This window comes from Anomaloglossus baeobatrachus, chromosome 3 (assembly GCF_048569485.1).
Source record: "Anomaloglossus baeobatrachus isolate aAnoBae1 chromosome 3, aAnoBae1.hap1, whole genome shotgun sequence".
In the NCBI taxonomy this organism is placed as follows: Eukaryota; Metazoa; Chordata; class Amphibia; order Anura; family Aromobatidae; genus Anomaloglossus; species Anomaloglossus baeobatrachus.
The window spans coordinates 420,322,999-420,350,267 of record NC_134355.1 but is presented as its reverse complement, the minus strand read 5'-3'; the positions used below and the strand labels follow the sequence as shown (position 1 = coordinate 420,350,267).

Genomic DNA, 27,269 nt, shown 5'->3' with positions numbered 1-27,269 from the left:
GTACCGTTACCCATTATAGAAGTCCCTTTTGAACGGATAGGGATGGATCTGGTGGGGCCCCTCGTAAAGTCCGCTCGAGGGCACCAACACATCCTAGTGATCGTTGACTATGCCACCCGGTATCCCGAGGCGATACCTCTCAGACATACTGCAGCAAAGCTTATAGCTCGGGAGTTGTTTGCTGTGTTCTGCCGGGTGGGGTTGCCCAAGGAGATCCTTACGGATCAGGGGACCCCATTCATGTCTAAAGTGACCAAAGAGCTATGCCGGCTACTCCAGATCAAGCAGTTGCGTACGTCTGTGTACCATCCTCAAACGGACGGTTTAGTGGAGCGTTTCAATAAAACCCTGAAAACCATGCTAAAAAGGGTGATTTCAAAAGACGGGAAAGACTGGGATATGATGCTTCCCTATTTGATGTTTGCCATCCGTGAGGTGCCACAGGCATCCACGGGGTTTTCGCCTTTTGAGTTGTTATACGGGCGACATCCCCGGGGATTGTTGGACCTGGCAAAGGAAACATGGGAGCAAGAGCCCACCCCCCATAAAAGTGTGATTGAACACATTTTGGGTATGCAGAACCGCATAAGCGCGGTCATGCCAATTGTGAAGGAGCATTTACAGGAGGCTCAGGCCGCGCAAAGCGGCCGCTACAATAGACAAGCCACCGTGCGGACCTTTAAACCCGGGGATCGGGTGTTGGTATTAATCCCCACGGCGGAGAGTAAATTCCTGGCTCAGTGGCAAGGCCCCTACGAGATAAAGGAAAGAGTCGGGGTGGTTAACTATAAAGTATTGCAGCCCGGTAGGCGGAAACCTGAACAAATATACCATGTCAACCTATTAAAACCCTGGCAGGAACGGGAAAGCCTGATGGCTGTTTTTTCCCCATCTCCCTCCCCTTCGGGTCCTTCACCTCCGGCTCCAGCGACCTCCGGAGAGGATGAACCGGAAGTAAGGATTGGAGAAGCCCTCACCAAGACTCAGAGGCGAGAGGCCAGACGGTTGGTTCAGCAGAACCCCGATGTCTTCTCCGAGCTGCCCGGTAGGACCAGTCTGATACGACATGATATTGTCACCGAGCCCCACCTGAAGGTACGCCTGAAGTCATACCGGGTACCGGAGGCTCGACGACAAGCCATATCGGAGGAAGTAAAGACAATGTTACGCCTGGGGGTCATCGAAAAATCCCGGAGTGAATGGGCTAGTCCGATCGTCCTAATACCAAAACCCGATGGCTCCTTAAGGTTCTGCAATGACTTTAGGAGATTGAACGAAATATCCAAGTTCGATCTCTACCCCATGCCCAGAGTGGATGAGCTGATTGATAGGCTGGGACAGGCGCGGTATTTTACCACGCTCGACCTGACCAAGGGGTACTGGCAGGTGCCACTGACGGAGTCCGCCAAGGAGAAAACCGCTTTTGTTACGCCGGAGGGTCTCTTCCACTATGTTGTCTTGCCTTTTGGGTTACATGGCGCTCCAGCCACGTTCCAGAGGTTGATGGACTTAGTGCTGGAACCCCACCAGGCGTATGCATCAGCGTACCTTGATGACATCATTATTTACAGCTCCGAGTGGCAGACCCACTTGGAACAGGTACAAGCGGGGGTGGACGCGCTTCGAACAGCCGGACTGACAGCCAATCCCAAGAAATGTGCATTGGGACTCACGGAAGCCCGCTACTTGGGCTACGTGATAGGCCAAGGAGTGATTAAGCCCCAAATTAACAAGGTTGAGGCGATCCAGAAGTGGCCTAGACCCCTGACCACGAAGCAGGTTAGGGCCTTCCTGGGTATCGTGGGGTACTACAGGAGGTTTGTAAAGGATTTTGCGGGACTATCAGCCCCCTTGACGGACCTTCTCAAAGGCAAGAAGTCCGTCATGGTGCGCTGGACTCCGCAGGCCGAGGACTCCTTCCGGGCCCTGAAGGAGGCCCTGTGCGGACAGCCCGTTCTGGTACACCCTGATTTCCGGAAGGAGTTCATTGTACAGACTGACGCCTCGGAGGTCGGCCTGGGGGCAGTACTGTCTCAGGTGGTTCAGGGGGAGGAACACCCCGTCACCTTCTTGAGTAGGAAGCTCACCCCTCCCGAGCGGAATTATAGCGTAGTGGAGAAGGAGTGCCTGGCGATCAAGTGGGCCTTGGAGTCCCTACGCTATTACCTGCTGGGACGGCAGTTTCGCTTGGTGACGGATCACTCTCCACTGGTCTGGATGAGGTCCGCCAAGGAACGTAATGCCCGGGTTACCCGGTGGTTCCTTTCTCTGCAGAACTTCCGGTTTACGGTTGAACACCGGGCCGGTAGGTTGCTGGGCAACGCCGATGCCTTGTCCCGCGGGCCGTGTTTGATGGCTGGAGTTCAACCCCGCGCGCTTGAACTGAGGGGGGGGGTATGTGAGACTGTGACCGGGGTTATCTATGACGGCCGGTATGTCTCACCCAGGTTGTGCTCACTCCATGATAGAAAGTGAACCCACTATAGGGTTAATGCTGTTTCCCTACAGACTGAAGGAAGGGTTAAATAGAATCAGGAACAAGGGCAGGTGTGCCGGGTGTGGGGAAGTGAACAGAACTCCCTGAGTTTTCTGCTGGAGAGGCACCTGTATTGTGTTATGGACTTTTGTTTTGGACATTAAAACCGTGTGCTGTGAACCTTGATGCCTGGATCCCGTGTCTTCTGCTGCGCAGCCGATCGTGCTACCTCACAATATATACATATATATATATATATATATATATACAAAGCAAGAAGGCCTGCGGAGACACCATCACATGTTTCTCAACGCTGGCAGGAAACTAGCCAGGTCTTTCACCGGGAAGGAACAACCACGGGAAGGGCAGTCTCCAGTCAAGGAGACCACCTATGCCAAACATGGTATCCATCCACAGACAGCCGTTTCGGGGTATTTTCCCACTAGCCAGATTCCTACTCCACACTGATGAGGGGCAAATACCCCGAAACGGCTGTCTGTGGATGGATACCATGTTTGGCATAGGTGGTCTCCTTGACTGGAGACTGCCCTTCCCGTGGTTGTTCCTTCCCGGTGAAAGACCTGGCTAGTTTCCTGCCAGCGTTGAGAAACATGTGATGGTGTCTCCGCAGGCCTTCTTGCTTTGAATATTTCCCAGGGGGCATTGCTCTAGAATCACTGCGTTGAGAAACACGTGATGGTGTCTCCGCAGTGGTGGATGTTGATCTCCCTAAGGTCAACTATCCTTGCTCACATATATATATATATATATATATATATATATATATATATATATATATATATTATCTAAGGAGTTGTCTACTACTTGCAGAAATTCATTCTTAAATGCCAGAGTCAGTCAAGTAAAAAAAAAAGAGGGGTGTAGTGGGGACATGGTCGCCGAATCTATGCTCTTCCTACTTGCCAAGCTTCCGCCACACCCCATATTCTAAGACTGGATAGAAGCAAGTATCAAGGGTCTGGCATGTAGGAAGAGCATGCATCCAGTGGCTATGCCCCACCGCGACCCCCTGTTCTCTGTTGCAACATGGAGCTTTACACTGGTCTGTGACATAACGACCCATATGGGAGGGGTGAAGAGCAGCTACTGTTTTATTGATTTATAAGTGATCTAAAGACAGTGAATGAGGGCAGGGACAGTACAAAATTGTGTTTATCTCCCTGTAGTAACCCTTTAAGTTTAATATGCTCCTGGAAGCTTAATTAATTCTAGCCAACCTTTCAAATTGATTTATTGATAACCATAGATAGGTTAATTGATATTTATTATTTATTATTATTATTTATTATTATAGCGCCATTTATTCCATGGCGCTTTACAAGTGAAAGAGGGTATACGTACAATAATCATTAACAATACAAAACAGACTGGTATAGGAGGAGAGAGGACCCTGCCCACGAGGGCTCACAGTCTACAGGGAATGGGTGATGGTACAATAGGTGAAGACAGAGCTGGTTGCGCAGTGGTCTACTGGACTGAGGGCTATTGTAGGTTGTAGGCTTGGTGGATGAGGTGGGTCTTGAGGTTCCTCTTGAAGCTTTCCACGGTAGGTGAGAGTCTGATGTGCTGAGGTAGAGCATTCCAGAGTATGGGGGATGCACGGGAGAAATCTTGTACGCGATTGTGGGAAGAGGAGATAAGAGAGGAGCAGAGAAGAAGATCTTGTGAGGATCTGAGGTATATTTTAAAGTTTCTGATTGTCGCAGATGTAGTGTATTTGAATCTGAAATGTTCTGCATGGCTAATGACTCGGAATGTAGATGTGAAACTGAGAAAATAGGTCCTATCACTTTACATAATCATATAATCATCAAGTACGGTATATTGCTAACAGAGTAAATGTAAAGTAGTCTTTTCAGAAAACTGATTACATCCCTCAATTTACAGTTCCTATAAAATGTCTACAATCACAGCTGTGCTGATACCACTGTCATTGCCCAAGGTGATTTTTCTTCTAATATTCCATCAAAGCTAGTCGTCTGTCAGTTGGGCATTAGTATTTTTTGCGGCCTTGTCACTCTGGCTGCAGAGGAGTTTAAACTGTTCACCTTCAGTAAAATCTAGTAATTGTGGAAGAATCCTGAATCATGCTACATATTATCCTCACGAGCAGTTACAAAATTACAATAAATGAGATTGATCTTTTCAGTGATCTGACAGATGGATAGTAGAGCTGATCTCTGACAGAGCTCTGTGCAGTTGGTAAGAGTCCATACAACATAACACTATTACTTAGAACATGTTTTGTTTTGTAGATTAAGGACATTAGCTGTGAATGCTGGCACCACGGGACTTCATTCACATTGTAAAAATAAGTGCAGCTGTGATATACAGAAGGAAAAGTTTATGCACTAGCAATATGTAGTCATATTATTAATGTTTGCCATTCTAGAAAATTATGAATGCTTGTGCTTACCGTGTGTTATTCATAACAAAATAATTGCCTTTACATGTGGTAAGTGGAATGTCATTGAGTATGTACTGAAGGAACAGGGGCTCCTAGGCTGACCCTAAAGGCCGCTTTACATGCTACAATTTATCTGACGATCTCTTAAACAATGTGACATGTCCAGATCATTGATATGATTTGCCGGGATGGCACATAGGTCATTTATTACCGGTCACACGTAACGATCTCAAAAACGATGCAACATCGTTCAGCGATATATTGTTTGACCAAGGCGGTCGTTTAAATGTTGTTCATCGTTGGCAGGGTGTCAAACATACCAATATGTCGGCTGCGATCCAAACGACGAACAATATTTTGAAACTGAACGACGTGTCAACGATCAACGATTTTCAACCTATTTGCGATCATTCGGAGTCGCTCGTAGTTGTCACACACAACGACGTTGCCAACAATGCCGGATGTGCATCACGGAAACCGTGACCCCGACGACATATCATCAGGTAAATTGTAGCGTGTAACGGCGGCTTAAGACTGGGGCCTTTGCGCTGTCCCTTATCTCTAAGGTAGGCTCGATGGTAGTCAGATTCGAGCCCCCTGCGTAACCCTGTCTCCTGTCCGAGCCCTAATACTATTCCTTCCACCCAGGGAGCAACCCGGAAACCCAGTAATGAAAATCCCCCAATTAGGCACAGACAAGGTTAAATGAAAACTCGTGCACACTACAGTCAAACACAAAGGAGGGACAGTATGTGAACTGGCAAGTAATACAAAGGGGGTAGGAAATAAATTTACAATGGGAGAACTCACACACCAGGCAGAACTGCAACTTTTAGATCACCATAGAACTGGATAACCACAGGACCTGAGGTAGCAGAAGCGATATGCGGCACTCAGCCCCAGAATCAAGAACCTTATAAAGGTTGAAGGCAGCTGAGGATGGAAACCAGCAGCCTGAGCTTTCAGCAGATGATCACAAGCCAGCAGGCATTAACTCCTGCTGTACTGGGGAGAAGTGGAGCCAGAACTAGCCGACGCCCATGACAGGCTATGCAACTGAGAGAAACCAGCCTGTTTGTCGGACTCTGCAGTGTAAACAGAGTTCGACACCGCCATGAAACCCAGCGAGTGCAACGCCAAATGCCGCACGACATGGAAATTTACCACTATGGTAGTATTTTGTGTAAACGGTAACCCAAAACTAGCAGTAATAAGACTCTCCATCTCAAAGGATATTGATTTGATCAATTACAAATATTATAATTATGAAATATTTCAATAAGAGTAAAATTGAAAAAAGTGATTTTCAGTAATACTGAAAGTAAAAACTTTGCTCTTCATTACATTGAACTCTACTAATTTCATTAGCAGTAATTAAAATTTTCATGTAGTAGCTTATTGGGAAGTAAGATTAAGTTACCAATAAGCACATCGAATGTTTGTACAGAGGTTAAAGAGTGAAGGCCAGGGCAACACGTGGGATCTGGTAGATGGAGTGACTACCATGTAGCCTATCTGTGAAAACTCTATTAAGAGCTACCTGACTACCAACCCAGCCCATTCATTGGTGTATTTGATTTGAAAACCCATCTTAGAATAGCTTTGTAATTGTTTACAAAAGTTTATCTCAGTCTTCACCCCCCCAAATGATTGACTGCTCCTCGATGTCCCTCCACCTACTAAGATCACATTGCTCATTACAAGCTACACCATTAAGTCACACTGGGTGGATGCAGATTGCATACATTTGGACTCCAGCTATTTACTTTTATAGCAGACCCCTAAAATGCTGATCTTAAAACAGTAATCGTATTAAACAGCCATTTTGAAATGGATTTATGAAGTAAACAAACAAGTCTCATCAGGTCTAACAAATCTTTTAAACAATGTATATAGTTTGTATTTTGTATTGTGAAATCTGGTGACAGATCCTTTTTAACTATGGAGTTATGTTTGCAATATGAGGGGATGTCACAATGTGACTGCAAGATAGCGAGGGACAGGAGGTTCCTATGCTGTCCCTCAAGTTAGCGAACTCTAGGCTATCCCTGACGTTCGGATGAACCCTGAAGGGTTAGATGCCGGAGCCCCGCATCTTACTATTCTCCTGACCATATCTAATATCTTACCATTCCCCTCAGGCAAAGAAGGGGCAGGAGTGTCAAGGGGAAAACCAAAACTCAGACACACTTCAAACTTACATAATAAACAAATAAACAGTAAGAGAGAAAGGAAAAAAGCAAGAGCGAGAATGCAGCAACAAAAGAAAACAAGGGTTAACACCACAACTGCACACTGCAATAATGCACAAGGACCACAAAGAAAGTCTGGATCACAACACCTCATCAGACCAGTATAGTTTAGCTGACATAATGAAAATGAAATTGTCCAGCCAGCATATATAAGAGTGGAGTGAATGTAACTGGCTCCCCTACAGTATGTGAGCAAAGAGATTAACAAGCAGCCCAGCAGAGATTAACTCTTGCTAGCCTGCCTAAGTCTGTGGGTCGACGCCCTTGTCTCCCTACACTGATCAGTCGAATAAAAAACTGTGGATAAACAAGCGCCAATAGGGTCTTACCCAACAAAATGTAGGGAGGGGAGGGGGGAGTAATGCTACTCACCAGATGTGGTTGTGAAAGACACAACCACTATATCAGCATGAATAATCGATCCACGGCTGCAGCCACCCTGTCATCAGAGTCATCAGAGAAGTTAGCAGGCAGAGTGCCAGCATCTGTAGTTTTCCCAGATCTTGATGCCGCCATGACAGTTGGCGATGCCTGCAAAAATCTCCTTGTGACAGGGGGAGGGAATAACCAGATACTGGATAAAAAAAAAAAATACTTTAAAAAATATTATGTGTATGTATCCTAGGCACTTGCAAATGAAGGATTTTCTATCATGGACATTTGTAATTCATGCAATGTTATGTGTACCATAAAATTATATGATTCCTTAGCCCTATAGCATATGTGTGGTATAATAATCCCTGCTAACATACAGTTAGGTCCAGAAATATTTGGACAGTGACACAATTTTCACGAGTTGGGCTCTGCATGCCACCACATTGGATTTGAAATGAAACCTTTACAACAGAATTCAAGTGCAGATTGTAACGTTTAATTTGAAGGTTTGAACAAAAATATCTGATAGAAATTGTAGGAATTGTACACATTTCTTTACAAACACTCCACATTTTAGGAGGTCAAAAGTAATTGGACAAATAAACCAAACCCAAACAAAATATTTTTATTTTCAATATTTTGTTGCGAATCCTTTGGAGGCAATCACTGCCTTAAGTCTGGAACCCATGGACATCACCAAACGCTGGGTTTCCTCCTTCTTAATGCTTTGCCAGGCCTTTACAGCCGCAGCCTTCAGGTCTTGCTTGTTTGTGGGTCTTTCCGTCTTAAGTCTGGATTTGAGCAAGTGAAATGCATGCTCAATTGGGTTAAGATCTGGTGATTGACTTGGCCATTGCAGAATGTTCCACTTTTTAGCACTCATGAACTCCTGGGTAGCTTTGGCTGTATGCTTGGGGTCATTGTCCATCTGTACTATGAAGCGCCGTCCGATCAACTTTGCAACATTTGGCTGAATCTGGGCTGAAAGTATATCCCGGTACACTTCAGAATTCATCCGGCTACTCTTGTCTGCTGTTATGTCATCAATAAACACAAGTGACCCAGTGCCATTGAAAGCCATGCATGCCCATGCCATCACGTTGCCTCCACCATGTTTTACAGAGGATGTGGTGTGCCTTGGATCATGTGCCGTTCCCTTTCTTCTCCAAACTTTTTTCTTCCCATCATTCTGGTACAGGTTGATCTTTGTCTCATCTGTCCATAGAATACTTTTCCAGAACTGAGCTGGCTTCATGAGGTGTTTTTCAGTAAATTTAATTCTGGCCTGTCTATTTTTGGAATTGATGAATGGTTTGCATCTAGATGTGAACCCTTTGTATTTACTTTCATGGAGTCTTCTCTTTACTGTTGACTTAGAGACAGATACACCTACTTCACTGAGAGTGTTCTGGACTTCAGTTGATGTTGTGAACGGGTTCTTCTTCACCAAAGAAAGTATGCGGCGATCATCCACCACTGTTGTCATCCGTGGACGCCCAGGCCTTTTTGAGTTCCCAAGCTCACCAGTCAATTCCTTTTTTCTCAGAATGTACCCAACTGTTGATTTTGCTACTCCAAGCATGTCTGCTATCTCTGTGATGGATTTTTTCTTTTTTTTCAGCCTCAGGATGTTCTGCTTCACCTCAATTGAGAGTTCCTTAGACCGCATGTTGTCTGGTCACAGCAACAGCTTCCAAATGCAAAACCACACACCTGTAATCAACCCCAGACCTTTTAACTACTTCATTGATTACAGGTTAACAAGGGAGACACCTTCAGAGCTAATTGCAGCCCTTAGAGTCCCTTGTCCAATTACTTTTGGTCCCTTTAAAAAGAGGAGGCTATGCATTACAGAGCTATGATTCCTAAACCGTTTCTCCGATTTGGATGTGAAAACTCTCATATTGCAGCTGGGAGTGTGCACTTTCAGCCCATATTATATATACAATTGTATTTCTGAACATGTTTTTGTAAACAGCTAAAATAACAAAACTTGTGTCACTGTCCAAATATTTCTGGACCTAACTGTACATTTTAATGCATGCCATATTTTATTTTTTCTTATTATTAACACTTTTTAAACACATTTTAGTTTAATTTATTAGGTAAATGAGATATTTCTAGCATGTGTGTAATTTTGATTTATATTGAATCTCTAGGCTACGGTAGTATGAACAGATGGCGGTAATTATCATGAACAGGTTCAGCCATTGCTGACTTTAGATCTTTCATCTCAACAGATCTTTCTTCAGGGCATCTAAAGTAACTTTTACTTGCCATGAAACCTACGTAAATGGAAATTTATGAATGAATATTGTCAACCTGTGTTTCATGAAATTACAAAACAGCCGTTAATTCTATGCTATAAAGAGCTAAAATGAAATTATGGATAATTTAAAGACTATAAAAAACGAACATAACTCTAGAGACCTAAAGTGAGCAGTTAGGTTACAGAATACTGAGAATCATAGCCGGCATGAGGCCATGGAGAAAATTAGTTACACACAACAATGCACTGTACATTTATAACATAAGGTTTGCCAGTGGCTTTCTGTAAATTACCATTTGCTTTCTTTTTATTCCAGCCTGGTTACTTTTAATTGATTCCCATTTCCCTCCTCTAACAAATGCATGTTCTAAAAATATTAAATGAGGATAAAACTATCAAAGAACAAGCAGTGTCTTTTTCACTAGTAGCTTATTTGCAGGGGAAGTAAATTGATATTCATTTTGTAACTTATTTTTGTATAAATTAGTTAAAGTGGTGCTCCACTACAAATCATAGTGGCCACATTGGTGTAAAGCTGAAACAGAAGGCATTTTCTAAATACCTTCTATTGTCCATTCTGCCTGTGAGCGGCGCTATCTCCCATCTGCTTATCCCCATCATGTGACCCCCGGCTGCAGTGACCTCTGATGTCCGGCGATGTCACGTCAACCCAACATCACTGAGGTGGGACCTAGTCTCCATGAGTGACTGGGCTGTGGGCAAAGTTTCACCGCACGTCACAGCTCATCGTCTCACGTGTTCTCCCTTCACCGTAGAACGCTGCAAGCAAGAGTGATGCTGGGCTGTGTCGAGCGGTAAAACTCTGCCTAATCACTCACGGAGACTGGGTTCCGCCTCGGTGATGTCAGGTCAACTTCAAATTCAAGAAGTTGACGTGACCTCACTGGACATCAGAGGTCACTGCAGCCTGGGTCATGTGATGGGGATAAGCGGACGGCGATAGTGCTGCTCACAGGCAAAATGGACAACAGAAAGTATTTAGAAAAAGCCTTCTGTTTCAGCTTTACACCAATGTGGCCACTATGATTTGTAGTGGGCAACCTCTTGAAATGAGAAAATATTAAATATTATTGGGGGCGAGAAGCGACATATTCCTACCTACAATCTATACTGTAGTTTTCTTTTACCTGCCCACAGTCTCTCAGAGAACATTTAGCGACTGTCTATAACCAACACCTTTTAAAAAATAAAGAGATAACACAGGAAGAGAAGGAGCTGTGGCAGGATCTCTTCCTCATTGTTCATTGATCTTCATTTACATAATGTAACAATTGATAGAATTTGTGACCCATATCATCTTGGTGGGAGGATAAATGTAAGAATTTGAGTTGTACTTTTACAAGTCTGTAAATTGTCAACAGATGTATGGATGCTACTACAGACATTTTCTTGGAATTTCTTTGTTCTACAATAAGAATAATGTATGGTGCATAGTGGCATCTTTAGAAAAATAAGTCTTCAGTTGGGTACCCTCTTTGGAGCAAATGCATATTTGTGATTGAAAATATTATTGCTGATATTAGTAATAAGTAAAGTTCAGCAAAACAATTTGCAAAACCCTGGTCTCGCAGCCATGTTAATAGTTTGGTGGAAACTAGACAAGAAGCTTTATGAAACTCTTCTTACTTGCTGGCATCCCTGGGCCTCTTCTATTTAATAGACCTGGCACAGTTCAGCACAACACACTAATGACATAGTGGCTCATAATCAGAAGATGGCCAGGGATGCTGACAGATAGGTAGGAGATTTGCAGGTTTCCAAACTGGGGGTTACGGAGTATGAACATGGCTGCTGGACCTGGATCCTGCAAATCGTTTTGATAAGCCCTAGCAGTATTACTGGAAGCACAAACAGAATAAATCCTTCAATTCATTGCTCAGTGCTGTGGTTGTAAATTCCAGAATGCTGTGAATTGAAAAATGTAAATGTAGATGACTACATGTCTATCATGTAAGAATGCAACAGAAATAATTCTGTAACTGAATGCAACGGTAGTACCAAATCTCTGTTAGAGCCAATTCAGAAATAAGTTTTTCTACATCTGTGTCTTCAGTGTTTTTCATGGATAGTACACGTACCTAAATTTGTCTATGGAGTAGGTCACATGTCCATTTTTTTTCCTAGGACGTAGTGGTCTGCAGAAAGCATTGAGAATTTTATAACAGTGTTGAGTCAAAATTGCTAATGCAATTCCATGGGTCAGGGTCTATGGGTGCAGGAGAAGCTGGCAAACCTTTTATTTCTGTCATCCGATCCTTGAAAAACTGATGAAACTCTGACCAAACTCTTATTACAAAAACAGTCACTATGACCAACCTCTGACTATACTCTAATAAAAAACATTGATGAAACTCAGACTATTTTTTGCGTATGGCTGGAGTCATATGAGCATATGTTATCTCATACAAGAAAATCGGATCAATAATGCTAGTGACATTTGGCTCAAACTCCGATCAGAATTTGAGCTTGCTATGATCCAATTTTCTCGTATGTGAGAATCAGAGTACAGTTGAAAAGAAAATGGAGAACTTAATTTCTCCATATTTTCCATTGTCTGTGTCTGTTTAAATTGGACTATATTCAGATGATATCTGTTACAGGGAGACTGGCAGATTAGGACCAGGGGGTGTATATCCTAATCGCCAGTTGGAGCCCACCGTGCTCCAGATGACAGGATGAAGGAGCTGCTGGCACCTGAGAGTTAGGCGGAGACTATAGCGCTGAATGGTTCTGAGATAACGCAGGGAACCTGGGAACCGGTCACGTGTGTAGGAACATGTCAGACCGGACGACAACCCAGTTAGCGTTTCGGTAGAATTGGCGCAATCCTGACCACGTGTGCAGGGAACACGTCAGGCCGGATGGTGACCAGGTAGCGTTGACCGAGAAGACCGCTGCGACAGCGCCCTGTCGGCCACGTGTGTCAGACACGACAGGCCGAGCAGTCCTCCAATTAGCGTTTCTGGTCACTACGCGAATGGCCACGTGTGTAGAGGACACATCAGGCCAAGATATCACACCAGTAGCGTTGACTGGGAAGCCAAGGAGGATAATAGATTGACACACCTAATCCAGGAACACCCTGTTAAATCCACAGGGGTCCTGGGGTACACTGTCCGTGTGCGTAGGAGGCACAACTGGACAGGTGGCGCAGCAGGTACGTTGTCCGTGTGCGTAGGGGGCACAATCGGACAGGAGGCTCAGCAGCCGCAGCCCAGTTAACTCCACTGGGCTGCACAAGCAGGACTGGACAGTAGGAGGTGGAAGCCCGGCGCCTGACCCTAACGTGCTGAGCCACGGGTGTCTTGGCGTGACAAGCACCGGACGCCTAACCCTACATACCGCTTCCAAACACAGGCTTATGCCGCAATAAGGCTCTAATATAGAAGTGTGCTTTGTCCGAGCAAACGTGAAGACTGCGCACCTCCATGTTGTCTCCAGCTCCTTTTATAACCTGGGTCCGCCCCAAACCCAGGGTGGACCGCAATGGCACCTCAAGGGTCCAACAGCAGAGTGCCATGTCATCAGCGACATCACCAGAGGCCTATCCGGAACCGCCACGTCATTGATGACCTCATGGCAGCCACGCCCCAAACACTTCACCAGTCATCGTCTGATGACCAATGGTGAGGTGTCGTGTCATAGTGGCGGGCCTCTGCTAGCCAGTTTGTAGTGGCCACATCATCCGGACACCTGATGTGTGTCGGCCTATCAGAGCCTGCCATCTCCCGGACATGCCCAGTGAGGTCCTTACCGGACCTAGCCTCTGATGCACTAAGTGCCTGAGCATGCTCAGTAGCCTGAACAACAGTCTTGGAAATCAGACTATCTGTCTGAGCATGCTCAGTAGGCACAACACAGGACTTAGACATGGCACGATGTCCAAGTACCTGTGCAAAGAGGCTTTTCGCACTAAGAGTAGGAGCATGCTCAATAGCCTGAACCGAGGACTTAGCCTCAGAAATGGCACTATCAGGCTGAGCATGCTCATTAGGCGAAACACTGGACTTAAGCTCTGGCTGGGGTAAATCGGGGCACGCATGCGCACTAGCCGGCTCTCCACACCTAGACGTGGAGGAAAAAGCAACCAGCTGGACGACTCGATGCATGGCCAAAATTGGCAGCCGGCGTCTGGGTGCAACAGGAACCGCAGCAGGCTGCTTGCAGCTATGGCGGCGCTGATTCGTAACAATATCCGAGTGCAGTCCGATGTTTCACACGCACCCATTGACTTGTAAGTGTATGCTTCAGCCGATAAATGCTGACAAAGCGCAGCATGCTGCAATTTTTTTCTAATTCCGATTCAGCATGAGAAAAATTACGCACATCTGCACAGGCCCATAAAATAAGATTAGTCCAAGGGCTATCCAATAAAACATTGAATAGCCTTTGTCTGTGTTATATGCTCGTGTTAGTCAGCCCTATGACAATAACACTGACTTCTGAATGACCCTTAATCTGCTAAAGAAGTATGTGCAGTCTAGAGTGGTTTTATTTTAAAGGGGTTGTCCACTATTTGGATAACCTCTTCTCAATCCGAGTGTTAACCCCCATTAAAATAGAAACACTTATAGTTACCTCCAGTGCAGGTGTAATTTCAACACTCACTCTCCCGAGGCTCAAGTGAGGTTAAGTCAAACAAGCCCTGCCCCAATCAGCGCTTGCTTCCCTATCCCCACCTTTGGATGAATCAAACATTACAGGGAATATGTCAACAGGTTTTTGCTATGTAAGTTGCAGACATCATGCTGCAATGGTTAAAAGATAGAATTCAGGGCTACTTGTCTTGTCAAGGTCTGATCTGTTGTTTATTTGCTATTTTTGTTTTAACAGCAGGAGTTTTCATTGCTTGGACTACAATGTCACATGCAAGGCAGTCCAACAGGCACCATGCTGTGATTGACACCTCACTGTCAATGTACAATCTCTATTGAGAGCCTGGTGTGGGCAGGACAACTCTCTCAGCTCTGTTGATTGTGTCAGAATGGCAGTGGCCAGTAATCTAAGTGATGCATTGCTAGATTCAGGATCTCTTTGTCTGCATCCTGCTGCTCTCGGATGAGGTAGCAAAAACCTGCTGACAGATTCCCTTTAAGAGGAAGTCAGACAAGCTGCTGGCCAGTCACTTCCTATTGATATTTGAAATGTCTGAGTCCTAAGGCGGGAAGTGGGATGACAGCATTGATTGGGTGCAGGACTCGCATGATGTAATAACTTAACGTGAGCCCTGGGAGAGTGAGTGCCGACACTGATTGAATGGTACCAGCATCGGAGGTGAGTATAAGTGTTTTTATTTTAACGGGGGAAGACACTCAAATTGATAAGCCTTGTAAGAAGAATTGTGGATCACCCCTTTAACTGTATGCAAATGAATGGAGCTGAGTTGCAACACAAGACATAGCTAAAGAATAAGACTATCAGTGCTTTTTGGTGCTCTGATCTATAGACATTGAATATAGGTAGGCGGGGCAAGCTCTCTGAGCTCTACTGCATTGCTAAATCTAAAACCTTTGATTGTGCCACAACCGCTTCACCCAGTGAACTAAGTGATACATCAATGGATTCAGGGACACTGTGCCTACATCATACTGCTCTCAGATGTGGTAGCAAATTCAGCTGACAGATTCCTTTTAAAACCCTAATATGTGATAAGTTAATACAGTAGCCACTATAACCTATTGTAGCCCAATCTGCATATATGAAAGTGCACCTGTTCCGGAGATTAAATGATAGAGTTTAAGAACATAATTTAAACTGATATTGTATATTGAGTCAACTGTATTGGGGATATGATTGTGTTAATAAAGATAATGCAGATTTCCTTCATGAAGTTTAATGTATTGGCTTCTTATTGCACACATATCAAAAAGAGAATAGAGAGCAACATCCCAGAAAACAGAATCTAACAAATATAATTTAATTCCTCGACAGCGCAACATAGAGATCAAATGGGAGGGAGGCAGTGGACTTTATCTGGACTTCCAAAAGGCAATTGTCACTGCACCATACAGGAATTTTAACAAAAATGGCTGTGAGGGATATATACTGAGATGGATAGAAAACTTTCTTGGCGGAAGAAGACCGAAGGTCAGTATAAATGTCACTGCGAGTAACACATTGTGTGTGTTCCTGTACAACACACCCAGTGTATAGAGATGAGCGAATGGATTCACCTGATCTGATTTAGCTGAGTTTGTCAGTTCACTGATTCACTGATCTGTAAAGTACAATGGGAAAAACAACTTACTGGAAAGTAAAATCATGAGAAACAATTCACTCATCTCTACTTGTGTATATAAAGTCACATGAGCTCTGAGCAAAATCAAAATGAAATGTCAACATATAGATGGATGTGTCATTTTTTACAATTATGTGTGGAAAGAACAGATATAATTTCCTAGTATTCATGTATCTAAGTGTGTGCTCAGACAACAGGGGGTACACGTGCAAGAACAGTATTTGGGCCCCTTACTCTGCAAACTCCCAACAAAGCTCACCTCCCTCATGTCTCTTTAGCAAGCCCCTTATAATAAGACAATTTTTTTGGTGGGATGCAATCTATCAGTAACTAGGAGCCATCATGTGTCTTTATTCTGTATTTAGTATTGACATATTTGGAATTCTGTATTCTATCAGTAACATAAGGTAATATTCCCCAACCATATGTCTCCCCAGCTGTTGGCAGCTGTAGATACTGTTGTGCCACCAGGGATGTTATAATAATGCTAAAACTTGGTAGTATGATTGAATCCAACATTTTCATTTAAAAGGTGGTGATCATCTTGGACCATTTATGGCTCAGAAAGGAATATGTGTGTTTGTGAGCCAGCCACAGAATTGTTGGCACTCCAGAAACATTGAGTGAGCCGTAGAACTCTGTTTCCATAACTCCTATAGAAAAAAAAAAGGAATTACCGGAGAAACATAGTATTGAGAGTTAGGGTACGTGCCCATGTTCCAGACATGCTGCATCCTGGAGACCACAGCTACCCGTGCCCACGATCAGGGTTTGGGCCGCTGCAGTCTTTCTCATTGTTCTCCCTGTGGAAAACACTCGCATCTCCGCAAGCATAAATTGGCATGCTGCAGCTCAGAAAGGCGCACCACATGTGAGTTTATGCTGCAGGAAAAACAAGCACAGTGGACATGAGATTTCTAAAAATACCATCCACTGTGCTTGTACTGTAGAACGCAGCGTTTTGGACTCAGTGAAAACACGCTGCATCCAAAGCGCTGTGATCACTGATTGTGGGCACTCAGCCTTACAGTTTTTCCAAAGATATAAAGACCCAAAGAAAGTAGGTCACTGTGCTGCTGTATTTTATATCAACATCTATGGGAGTTACCAAAATAGTGTAGCACAGTCCACTCAACCTTTTCCGTGGCCCTGACTACTTGTGCCTAGCATATAGACACAGTTGTTCCTTTTTCAGCCATTTATGAGAATAGGTCATATCAATAGGTCATATTATATGTCATAATTGTTTAAATTTGCTTACTACCTATAAACATTTTTGGATTCAGGACCATTGATGTGGATTTCCAGGGGCACATTCTTCTAATTAAAATAATAATAATAATTAACCTTAGCACTAATACATTTACATAGAAATATTCTCTTACTACATGTCAAGAACAGTTACTATATGTTAAGAAAAAAGTCCCTGTCCCATTTCCGAAAAGTGAGGCAGCTGTGATGATGCTCATTAAATCAGTAACATCTCTTGACATACACATTGGTAACCCCACATACTTTACTGAACAAACATTTACCAGAATACATTTTTGTTTGCATCTAATGTATTTTTCTATTTTTATATTTGTCATCACTCTTTACAGAATACTTACCTCCAATTATTAAATATTAAGTAACCATAATTTTTTATATACATAAGTCAATAAAACAAGTTACCGTATATACTCGAATATAAGCCGATCCGAGTATAAGCCGAGGCCCCTTATTTTACCACAAAAAACTGACATTGACTCGAGTATAAGCCTGGAGTGGAAAATGCAGCAGCTACTGGTAAATTTAAAAAATAAAAATAGATACCAATGACTTTTAATGTGCCTCATCCTTGTGCCCCCCTTGGAGTAATGTGTCTCATCCTTGTGCCCCCTTTGTAGTAATGTGCCCATCATTGTGCCCTGTAGTAAAGTGCCCCATCCTTGTGCTCCATCCTGTAGTAATGTGCCCTATCCTTGTCCCCCGTGTAGTAATGTGCCCATCATTGTTACCCCCTTGTAATAATGTGCCCATAATTATCCCCCACTTGTAGTAATATGCCCATCCTTGTACCCCCTTGTAGTAATGTGCCCAACCATATCCCCCCTTGTATTAATGTGCCCATCCTTGTGCCATGTAGTAATGTGTCCATCCTTTAGTAATGTCCTCATTCCGGTTCCCTTTTTGTCCCCTATTATGCTGTTGATCACATACACACAAAAAAAATATTCCCACCTGTCCTCCATTCCTGCGGTCTCCTCTTACCTGCTTCTTATGTACCACAGGCACATAGACCCCCTCGGTGATTGTATCTGGTGTACAGGGTCAACGCTGTTGTTGTCAGCGCTTACTTCACTTGAATGATTTGCTGCGCCTCAAAGCATTCAACGGCAGTAAAGCGCTTATGATAGCGGCGGCACTGTGCACCGTACGCGATTATCGAGGGGTGCTTCTTGCGGACCGCAGGCATATAGACCACTCCATGATCGCGTTCAGTGAATGGGGCTGCCGCTACCATCTGCCATCTTCTCTTGCAGCCACAAAGCATTCAACAGCATTATAGCAATGACTGCAGACAGCAGCAGCGGCCCTGTTCACCGAACGCAATCATGGAGGGGTCTATGTGCCTGCGGTCTGCAAGAAGCAGGTAAGAAGACACTGCAGGAACAGAGGACAGTTGAGAATAATTTTTTGTGGGAACCTCACTCGAGTATAAAGTGGGCTTTACACTCTGCGATCTCGCTAGCGAGATCGTAAGCGATCGTACCCGCCCCCATCTGTTGTGCGACACGGGCAAATCGCTGCCCATCGCGCACAACCTCACTTACCCCCATCACACGGACTTACCTGTCCTGCGACGTCGCTCTGGCCGGCGAACTGCCTCCTTTCTAAGGGGGCGGGTTGTGCGGCGTCACAGCGACGTCACACGTCAGCCGTCCTCTAGAAGTGGAGGGGCGAGGATGAGCGGGCCGTAAACATCCCGCCCACCTCCTTGCTTTCGCATAGCCGGTGGAGGCAGGTAAGGAGATGTTCCTCGCTCCTGCGGTGTCACACATAGCGATGTGTGCTGCCGCAGGAACGAGGAACAACATCGCTAATTAGAAGAAAACAATTTTTTGTTTTAGGATGACCTCTCCGCGGCAAACAATTTTTGCCGCTTTTGCGATCGTTTTAGGTCGCACATAAGTGTCACACAATGCGATATCGTTAATTACGCCGGATGTGCGTCACAAACAACGTGACCCCGCCAATAATTCATTAACAATATCGTAGAATGTGAAGCCCGCTTTAGTCGAGGGGGGGGCGTTTTAAGCATAAATAAATGGGCTGAAAGACTTGGCTTATACTCAAGTATATACAGTACCTCTAAATAACTCAACACAGAGCCATTAATGTCAAAACCATTGGCAACGAAAGTGAGTACACCCCTGAGTGAAAATGGCCAAATTGTGCCCAAGGTATCAATATTTTGTGTGGCTACCATTATTTTCAAACACTGCCTTAACTCACTTGGCTATAGAGTTCACTAGAGCTTCACAGATTGTCAATGGAATCTTCTTCCACTACTTCATGATGACATCACAGAATTGGTGGGTGTTAGAGAACTTGCACTCCTCCACAGTCCATTTGAGGATGCTCCACAGATGTTCAATAGGGATTAGGTCTGGAGACATGCTTGGCCAGTTCAGCACCTCTACCCTCAGTTTCTTTAGCAATACAGTGATCTTTTTGGAAATGTTTGGGATCATTATTATGTTGAAACACGAAGGGACAAGATTGTGCTCTGCTTCAGTATATCACAGTATATGTTGGCAATCATGGTTCCCTCAATAAATTGTAGCTCTCACAGCCGGCAGCAGTCTTGCACAAACCGTGCGTGACTGTGAGCAAGACACACTTGTCTTTGTACTTCTCATCTGTTTGCCGCCACACACACTTGACTCCATCTGAACCAAATAAGTTTATCTTGGTCTCAGACCACAGGACATGGTTCCACTAACCCATTTCCATAGTGTGCTTGGCTTCAGCAAACTGTTTGTGGGATTTCTTGTGTAGCATCCTTAGAAGAGGCTTACTTCTGGGACAACAGCCATGCAGACCAATATGATTCGGCATATGTTCTGAGCACTGACAAGCTAACCCCCCCATTCCTTTAACCTCTGAAGCAATGCTGGCAACACTCACATGTTTATTTTGAAAAGACAACCTCTGGATATGACGCTGAGCATGTGAACTCAACTTCTTTGGTCAACCATGCCAAGGCCTGTTCTGAGGGGGACCAGTCTTGTTAAATTGCTGTATGGTCTTGGCCACCATGCTGCAGCTCACTTTTAGGGTGTTGAAAATTTTATAGCCTAAGCCATCTTTATGTAGAGCAACAATTCTTTTTTTCAGATCCTCAGAGAATTCTTTGCCATGAGGTGCAATGTTGAACTTTTAGTGACCAGTATGAGAGAATGTGTGATAACACCAAATTTAACACACATGCTCCCAATTCATACCTGAGACCTTGTAACATGAATGAGTCACATGAAATCAGGGAGAAAAAATACTAATTGGGCACGATTTCACGTTTTTCACTTCGTGATATACTCATTTTTGTTGCCAGAAGTTTATACATTAATGGCTGTGTGTTGAGTTATATAGAGTGCATACCAAATTTACACTGTCTACTTTACATTGTATCAAAGTGTCATATCTTCAGTGTTGTAACACTAATGAGTCACATGACACCGGGGAGGGAAAATGGCTAATTAGCAGCAATTTGGTCATTTTCACTTAAGCTGGTGTCACACATAACGACGACGACAACGACGTCGCTGCTACGTCACCATTTTCTGTGACGTTGCAGCGACGTCCCGTCGCTGTCGCTGTGTGTGACATCCAGCAACGACCTGGCCCCTGCTGTGAGGTCGCCGGTCGTTGCTGAATGTCCAGCTTCATTTTTTGGTCGTCACTCTCCCGCTGTGACACACACATCGCTGTGTGTGACAGCGAGAGAGCGACGAAATGAAGCGATCAGGAGCCGGCACTGGCAGCTGCGGTAAGCTGTAACCAGCGTAAACATCGGGTAACCAAGGGAAGACCTTTCCCTGGTTACCCGATGTTTACGCTGGTTACCAGCCTCCGCTCTTGCTGCCAGTGCCGGCTCCTGCACTGTGACATGTGGCTGCAGTACGCATCGGGTAATTAACCCGATGTATACTGTAGCAAGGAGAGCAAGGAGCCAGCGCTAAGCAGTGTGCGCGGCTCCTTGCTCTCTGCACTGTGACATGTAGCTGCAGCACACATCGGGTTAATTAACCCGATGTGTACTGTACCTAGGAGAGCAAGGAGCCAGCGCTAAGCGCGGCTCCCTGCTCTCTGCACTGTGACATGTAGCTGCAGCACACATCGGGTTAATTAACCCGATGTGTACTGTACCTAGGAGAGCAAGGAGCCAGCGCTAAGCGCAGCTCCCTGCTCTCTGCACATGTAGCACAGCGACCTTATGATCGCTGCTTCTGCTGTGTTTGACAGCTAAGCAGCGATCATAACAGCGACTTACAAGGTCGCTGTTACGTCACCGAAAATGGTGACGTAACAGCGACGTCGTTGTCGCTGTCGTTTAGTGTGACACCAGCTTTAGAGTTTACTCACTTTTGTTGCCGGCGGTTTAGACATTAATAGCGGTTTGTTGAGTTATTTAGAGGGCACAACAAATTTACACTGTTACACATGATGCACACTGATTACTTTACATTGTATCAAAGTGTCAGATCTTCAGTGTCGTCCAATGAAAACATAATAAAATATTTACAAAAATGTGAGGGGGGTATTCACTTTCATGATATACTCTATATCTTGCTAGATACAGTCCTCAACATTGAAATTCCAGGACCAAGAGGGAAATATCATGGAGTTATGGAAATCACAGGATGAATAGGCATGTTACTGATATGAAGATGAGGAAAAACTGGAAACTACATTTTCAAAACATCTAATTTTTTAGGCTCAAATATGAGCACAAAACACAGAAATACTCACACTTACAAACATTGACATGCTATCAATGAGGTGATTAATGGTTATCTGCCAAATATTCTGTCACACCGAATCCAGTTTGTCATGTCATGCAAATCATTAAGATCCACTGTTAGCAGCTCACTTTGCAAATGACATTCCAGCTGTGGTCATTGGGAGACAAGTTCTGAGGACCTTTAGGTCGTAGTAGCATGTATAGGCTAAGCACACTGTTCACAGTAACAACAGTAACATTTGGCCTGGAGATGTCCTGTTGAAAAGCGTCTTCTGGGACACAGAAGAAATGGCCATTCCAGTGGTTCCGTAATGATCCATTCTATTCTGCAACTGAAATTGGACATCACAATTTGATTGATTGATGCGTAAGGCATTATATAATGTCTTCTCAGGATAATCAGAAGGTGTTTGCACAAACATTAGTCTATGAGCTAAACGTCCAGCTTCTATTTACACACAGAACTGTTGTCAATGCCTATGATGGTGCTGAGCAAGACAACAATAGAGCCTGGAATGGAGGTCTAGACTCTATACTCTTCAATGACGAGTCACGCTTTTTTCTTGAATGCAATGATTGCCAGAGTGTGGCTTAGAGGCCATGCAGGTTTCACCATGAAATGGCCTTCATTAGGGAACATCACAATGGTCCTAATCCTGGAATTGTGGTGTGGGGTAGTATAATGTTTGGTAGTGAGACTCCTCTGGTCTTCCTTCCAGGTACATTAACATCTTGGCATTACATTGATTTGATAGTGGAACCAGTCATCTGCAAAGTTTTCAGCAACCGTCTTTTAACAGGACAACACCAGGCATGAGACTTTGAGCAGCCTGCATAGTCTAAAAGTGCTACAATGGCCTGCTACATCTCTGGACTTTTCTCCAATTGAGGATATCTGAAACATCATTGGTAGCCAATTGCAAAGGGAGCTGCGAGCAACAGATGATTTCTGCGCCCAAGTGTATTCACCATGACACAACATTCCTCAGACAACCATTAATGACTCATTGATTGCTGATACCATTCTAAGGCAACCATTTGTGTGCTTTTGTGTGTGGAGCTTTTATTCAGTATTGAAAAAATCAAGATATTTTGAAATTGTTTTCTTTTCTATTTTTTTTACATTTCAATGTTTATCTTCCATGTGATTTTTATAATTCTATGACATTTTCTTCTTCATGTTGCAATTTCAATGTTAACCCCTTCACCCCCGGATGATTTTCCATTTTTCAGAGGGTTTTTGTTCCCCTTCTTCCAATAGCCGTAACTTTTTTATTTTTCCATCAATTGTGCCATGTGAAGGTTTGTTTTTTGCAAGACAAGTTTAACTTTAAAATGAAACCATAAGTATTACCATATAGTATACTGGAAAACGGCAAAATAATTCCAAGTGCCAAAAAAATTGCAAAAAAGTGAGAGAGTTTTTGGGTTATCACCGTGTTCACTACATAGTAAAACTGATGTGTCAGTGTAATGCCTCAGGTTCGTACGAGTTTGTAGACACCAAACATATAGGTTTACTTTTATCTAGAGGTTAAAAAAAATTCAGAAGTTTGTCCAAAAAAGTGGCGCTTTTTTGCGCCATTTACCGTGAACCATAGCGTTAGCATTTTTTGGGATCTATGGGTCAGTGACGGCTTATGTTTTTGCATCTCGAGCTGACTATTTTAATGGTATGATTTTTGGGCAGATGCTTCGTTTTGATCACCTGTTATTGCATTTTGCGCAAAATTTGCAATGACCAAAAAACATAATTTTGATGTTTAGAATTTTTTTGCCGCTACGCCGTTTACCGATCAGATTAATTGATTTTATATTTTGATAGATCAGGCATTTCTGAATGCGGTGATACTAAACGTGTATATTTTTTATTTTTTTAACCCTTTAATTTTCAATGGGGTGAAAGGGATGTGATATGAACTTTTATTTTTTTTAATTTTTTATAACTTTTTTTATTTTTTCTTTAATTTTACCAGTCTCCCTATGGGACTATAAGGATCAGCAGTCTGATCGCTCTTTGATTTCTGTTGATCACAGCTACACAGCAGAGATCACCAGAAATGCTTGTCTCTTGTAACAGGCAGCACTAGACCGGTTGTTACAGGAAGTGAGTCATGATAGCTACAGGAGTCATCACATGACTCTGTGCTACCATGGCAACCATCGGCTGAACGTGATCACGTCACGTGACTTCTGATGGTGGTGGGTGAGTGCGCGTTTACCGTGGCGGGGATTTAAATCATGCTGTCACATTCTGACAGCATGATTTAAGGCATTAACAGGTGTAGGTGAATCGTGGATCCACCTGCACCTGCGAGGCACACATGTCAGCTGTTAAAGTCAGCTGACTTGTCCAGGAATCACCTTCGACTGCCCCGCCTCAACCTTAGGTGATTACACCTTGATGATGTAGGACATACCAGTACGGCCCCGCAGTCATTAAGGGCTTAACACTACCATAAGCAGTGTAAATTTAGTTTTATAATATCAGGCAAGATATTTGTAAATTGCTTTGACCAGTTTTATAAAAAAAGAAACATTCAAAATAATTTATTAGGCTGGTTTAAAATTAGAGACAGTTCAAAATGACTTTTCCCACTGGAACCAATTTTCAAATGAGAAATGTACTCATCTGAAACACATTAGTATGTAAAAACCTATGACTGAGAATCCCACGACTCTGCTCCACAACCTGTGCACAAGAGAGACAATTAAAATGAAATGATGTTGAATGTTTAAACTTTAAAATGTGCTCCAAGTGTTCCTGCTGGTTATGATGTGAATGTCATTGTTGTAGCTTATTTGGTGGCGTTGGACAGGTGACTAAGCGATGACTGGTGCCAATTATTTAAAAAAAAAAAATAAATACATATCAAAAAGTAACAAAACAAGTAGGCAATAATAAGTTGGTAAAGTTCAGAAATGATAACTTAAAACTGTAATATAGTTAAATGGATGGTGGACTGTTTAAGCAAATGAAAAGGTACTTTGAGTAGATGGAAGTATTTGCATAACAGATTTCATTTGTGAATACCTTAAATTAGTGTTCCCGAACGCCAGTCCTCAAGAGCCAAAAACAGTACATGATTTCAGGATTTCCTAAGTTTTGCACCGTTGAACAGTTGATCATTCCCTAACCTGTGCAATACTAAGGAAATCCTAAAAACATGCACTATTGGTGGCTCTTGAGGACTGGAGTGAGGAACATTGCCTTACCTGTTTTACGACATTGGACATACTGGTATGTCCTATATGATGGTGTGTTCTCGCAAATGGCTATCATGCTGGCACAGGAACTTTGCCCATGCAATCACCACTAGGAGCTTGGCTTACATGACACATGAGCTTCGGCTGTCACAGTACGGGACGGTGCCTGCACCACCCCTGGCTGTATAGCCCCCTAAATGCGGTGATGAATAGCGATTGCAAAATTTAGGCGGCTGGGAAAGGTAGTACGCTCCCTCTCACACCCAAACAGGGCCCCTACAATGTGATCTCGGTGTTCCGATCATTGCCATGCCAACCCCAACTCAAATGACTACCTCCAGGTTACTTGGGTACTGTGGCCTCTTAGACCATGCCAGTAGCATGGTCTAAGGAGCAATCTGTCAGTATAACATTGACAGATACAGTATAATGTATTACAACACTGGTGCATTGCAATAAATTATAAATGCGATCAGGCTAATAAAAGTTAATGTCCCATAAAGGGACTAAGTAAAAAAGTGGAACATTTTTTAAAAATGTACCCCCAAAAAATAAAGAATAAAGAGCAAAAAAATGAAAACAAGATATTACCAATAAAAACATATTTATGTGAAAACAAAAAGAAACAATAAAAGTATACATATTTTATAATGCCGCATACGGAATAACCCGATCTATAAAACTGTCACACTAGTTAATCCTTTCAGTGAACAACTTAAAATAAATTTAAAAAAAGTAGCAAAATCTGTCTTTTCATCATACAGCTGACATATAAAAGTAGAATAAAACACAATAAAAAAGTCATATGTAGATTAAAAATAACACTGAGAAACATAATTTTGTCTTGCAAAAATTGAGCCCCAATACAGTTCCGTCAGCAAAAAATGAAAAAACTATAGCTCAGAATACAACAATGTGAACATTTTTATTCTATAAAATTATTTTTATTGCGTAAAAGTAGCAAAAGATAAAAAAGCTATATAAATGTGGTATCGCTGTATTCATGCTAACCCTAAGGGGTACTCTGCACACTACGACATCGCAGGTGCGATGTCGGTGGGGTCAAATCGAAAGTGACACACATCTGGCGTCGCAGTCGATATCATAGTGTGCAAATCCTTTTTGATACGATTAACGAGCGCAAAAGCGTCGTTCTCGTATCATCGGTGTAGGGTCCGACATTTCCATAATGCCGGTGCAGCGACAGGTGCGATGTAGTTCCTCGTTCCTGCGGCAGCACACATCGCTGTATGTGAAGCCGCAGGAGCGAGGAACATCTACCTGCGTCCCGGCTGCTATGCGGAAGGAGGAAGGTGGGCGGGATGTTTACATCCTGCTCATCTCCGCCCCTCCGCTGCTATTGGCCGCCTGCCGTGTGATGTCGCTGTGACGCCGCCTGACCCGCCCCCTTAGGAAGGAGGCGGATCGCCGGCCAGAGCGACGTCGCAGGGAAGGTAAGTGCATGTGAAGCTGGTGTAGCGATAATGTTCGCTACGCCAGCAATCACAAGATATCGCTGCTGCGACGGGGGCGGGGACTATCGCACTCGACATCGCAGCATCGGCTTGCGATGTCGCAGCGTGCAAAGTACCCCTTAGAATAAAACTGTCTTATCACTTTTACGGCATGGTGAATGGCGTAAATAAGAAACAAAAAAACTATTCCTGAAATGCTGTTTCTTCTTGATTCTTCCTCACAAAAAGTAGAATAGAAAGCAATAAAATAAATTATATGGCCCAAAATAGTTTCAATAAAACTTCAATTCATTTCGCAATTAAAACAATCCCTTATATCACTCTATCGGCAGAAAAATAAAAAACTATAGCCTTCAAAATTTGGTGATTCAAAAAACCTTGATGTTGTAAAAAAGCAGTTTAGTGTGATGGTAGCCAAATCTAAAAAAATATAAATCTGTCTTCACTGTAATCGTACTGATCTGAGGAATAAAGCCCCCATATGACCTATGCTGCAAGGTGAACGACTTAAAAAATAAATA

General features: G+C 43.5%; 1 protein-coding gene across 4 annotated transcripts in view; it reads left to right on the top strand.

Annotated features, from left to right (window-relative positions):
• DLGAP2 (DLG associated protein 2) overlaps window positions 1-27,269 on the top strand; it is a 738,892-nt gene that overhangs the window by 332,080 nt on the left and 379,543 nt on the right. For 3 of the 4 annotated variants that reach the window (XM_075340329.1, XM_075340327.1, XM_075340328.1), the window contains one exon: window positions 15,753-15,908. The exons of the other annotated variant lie outside the window; for it this stretch is intronic. In XM_075340329.1, coding sequence (XP_075196444.1) covers window positions 15,872-15,908 — 37 coding nt within the window. In that variant the 5' untranslated portion in view covers window positions 15,753-15,871. The remainder of the gene's footprint in view (window positions 1-15,752; window positions 15,909-27,269) is intronic. 4 annotated transcript variants of the gene reach the window in all.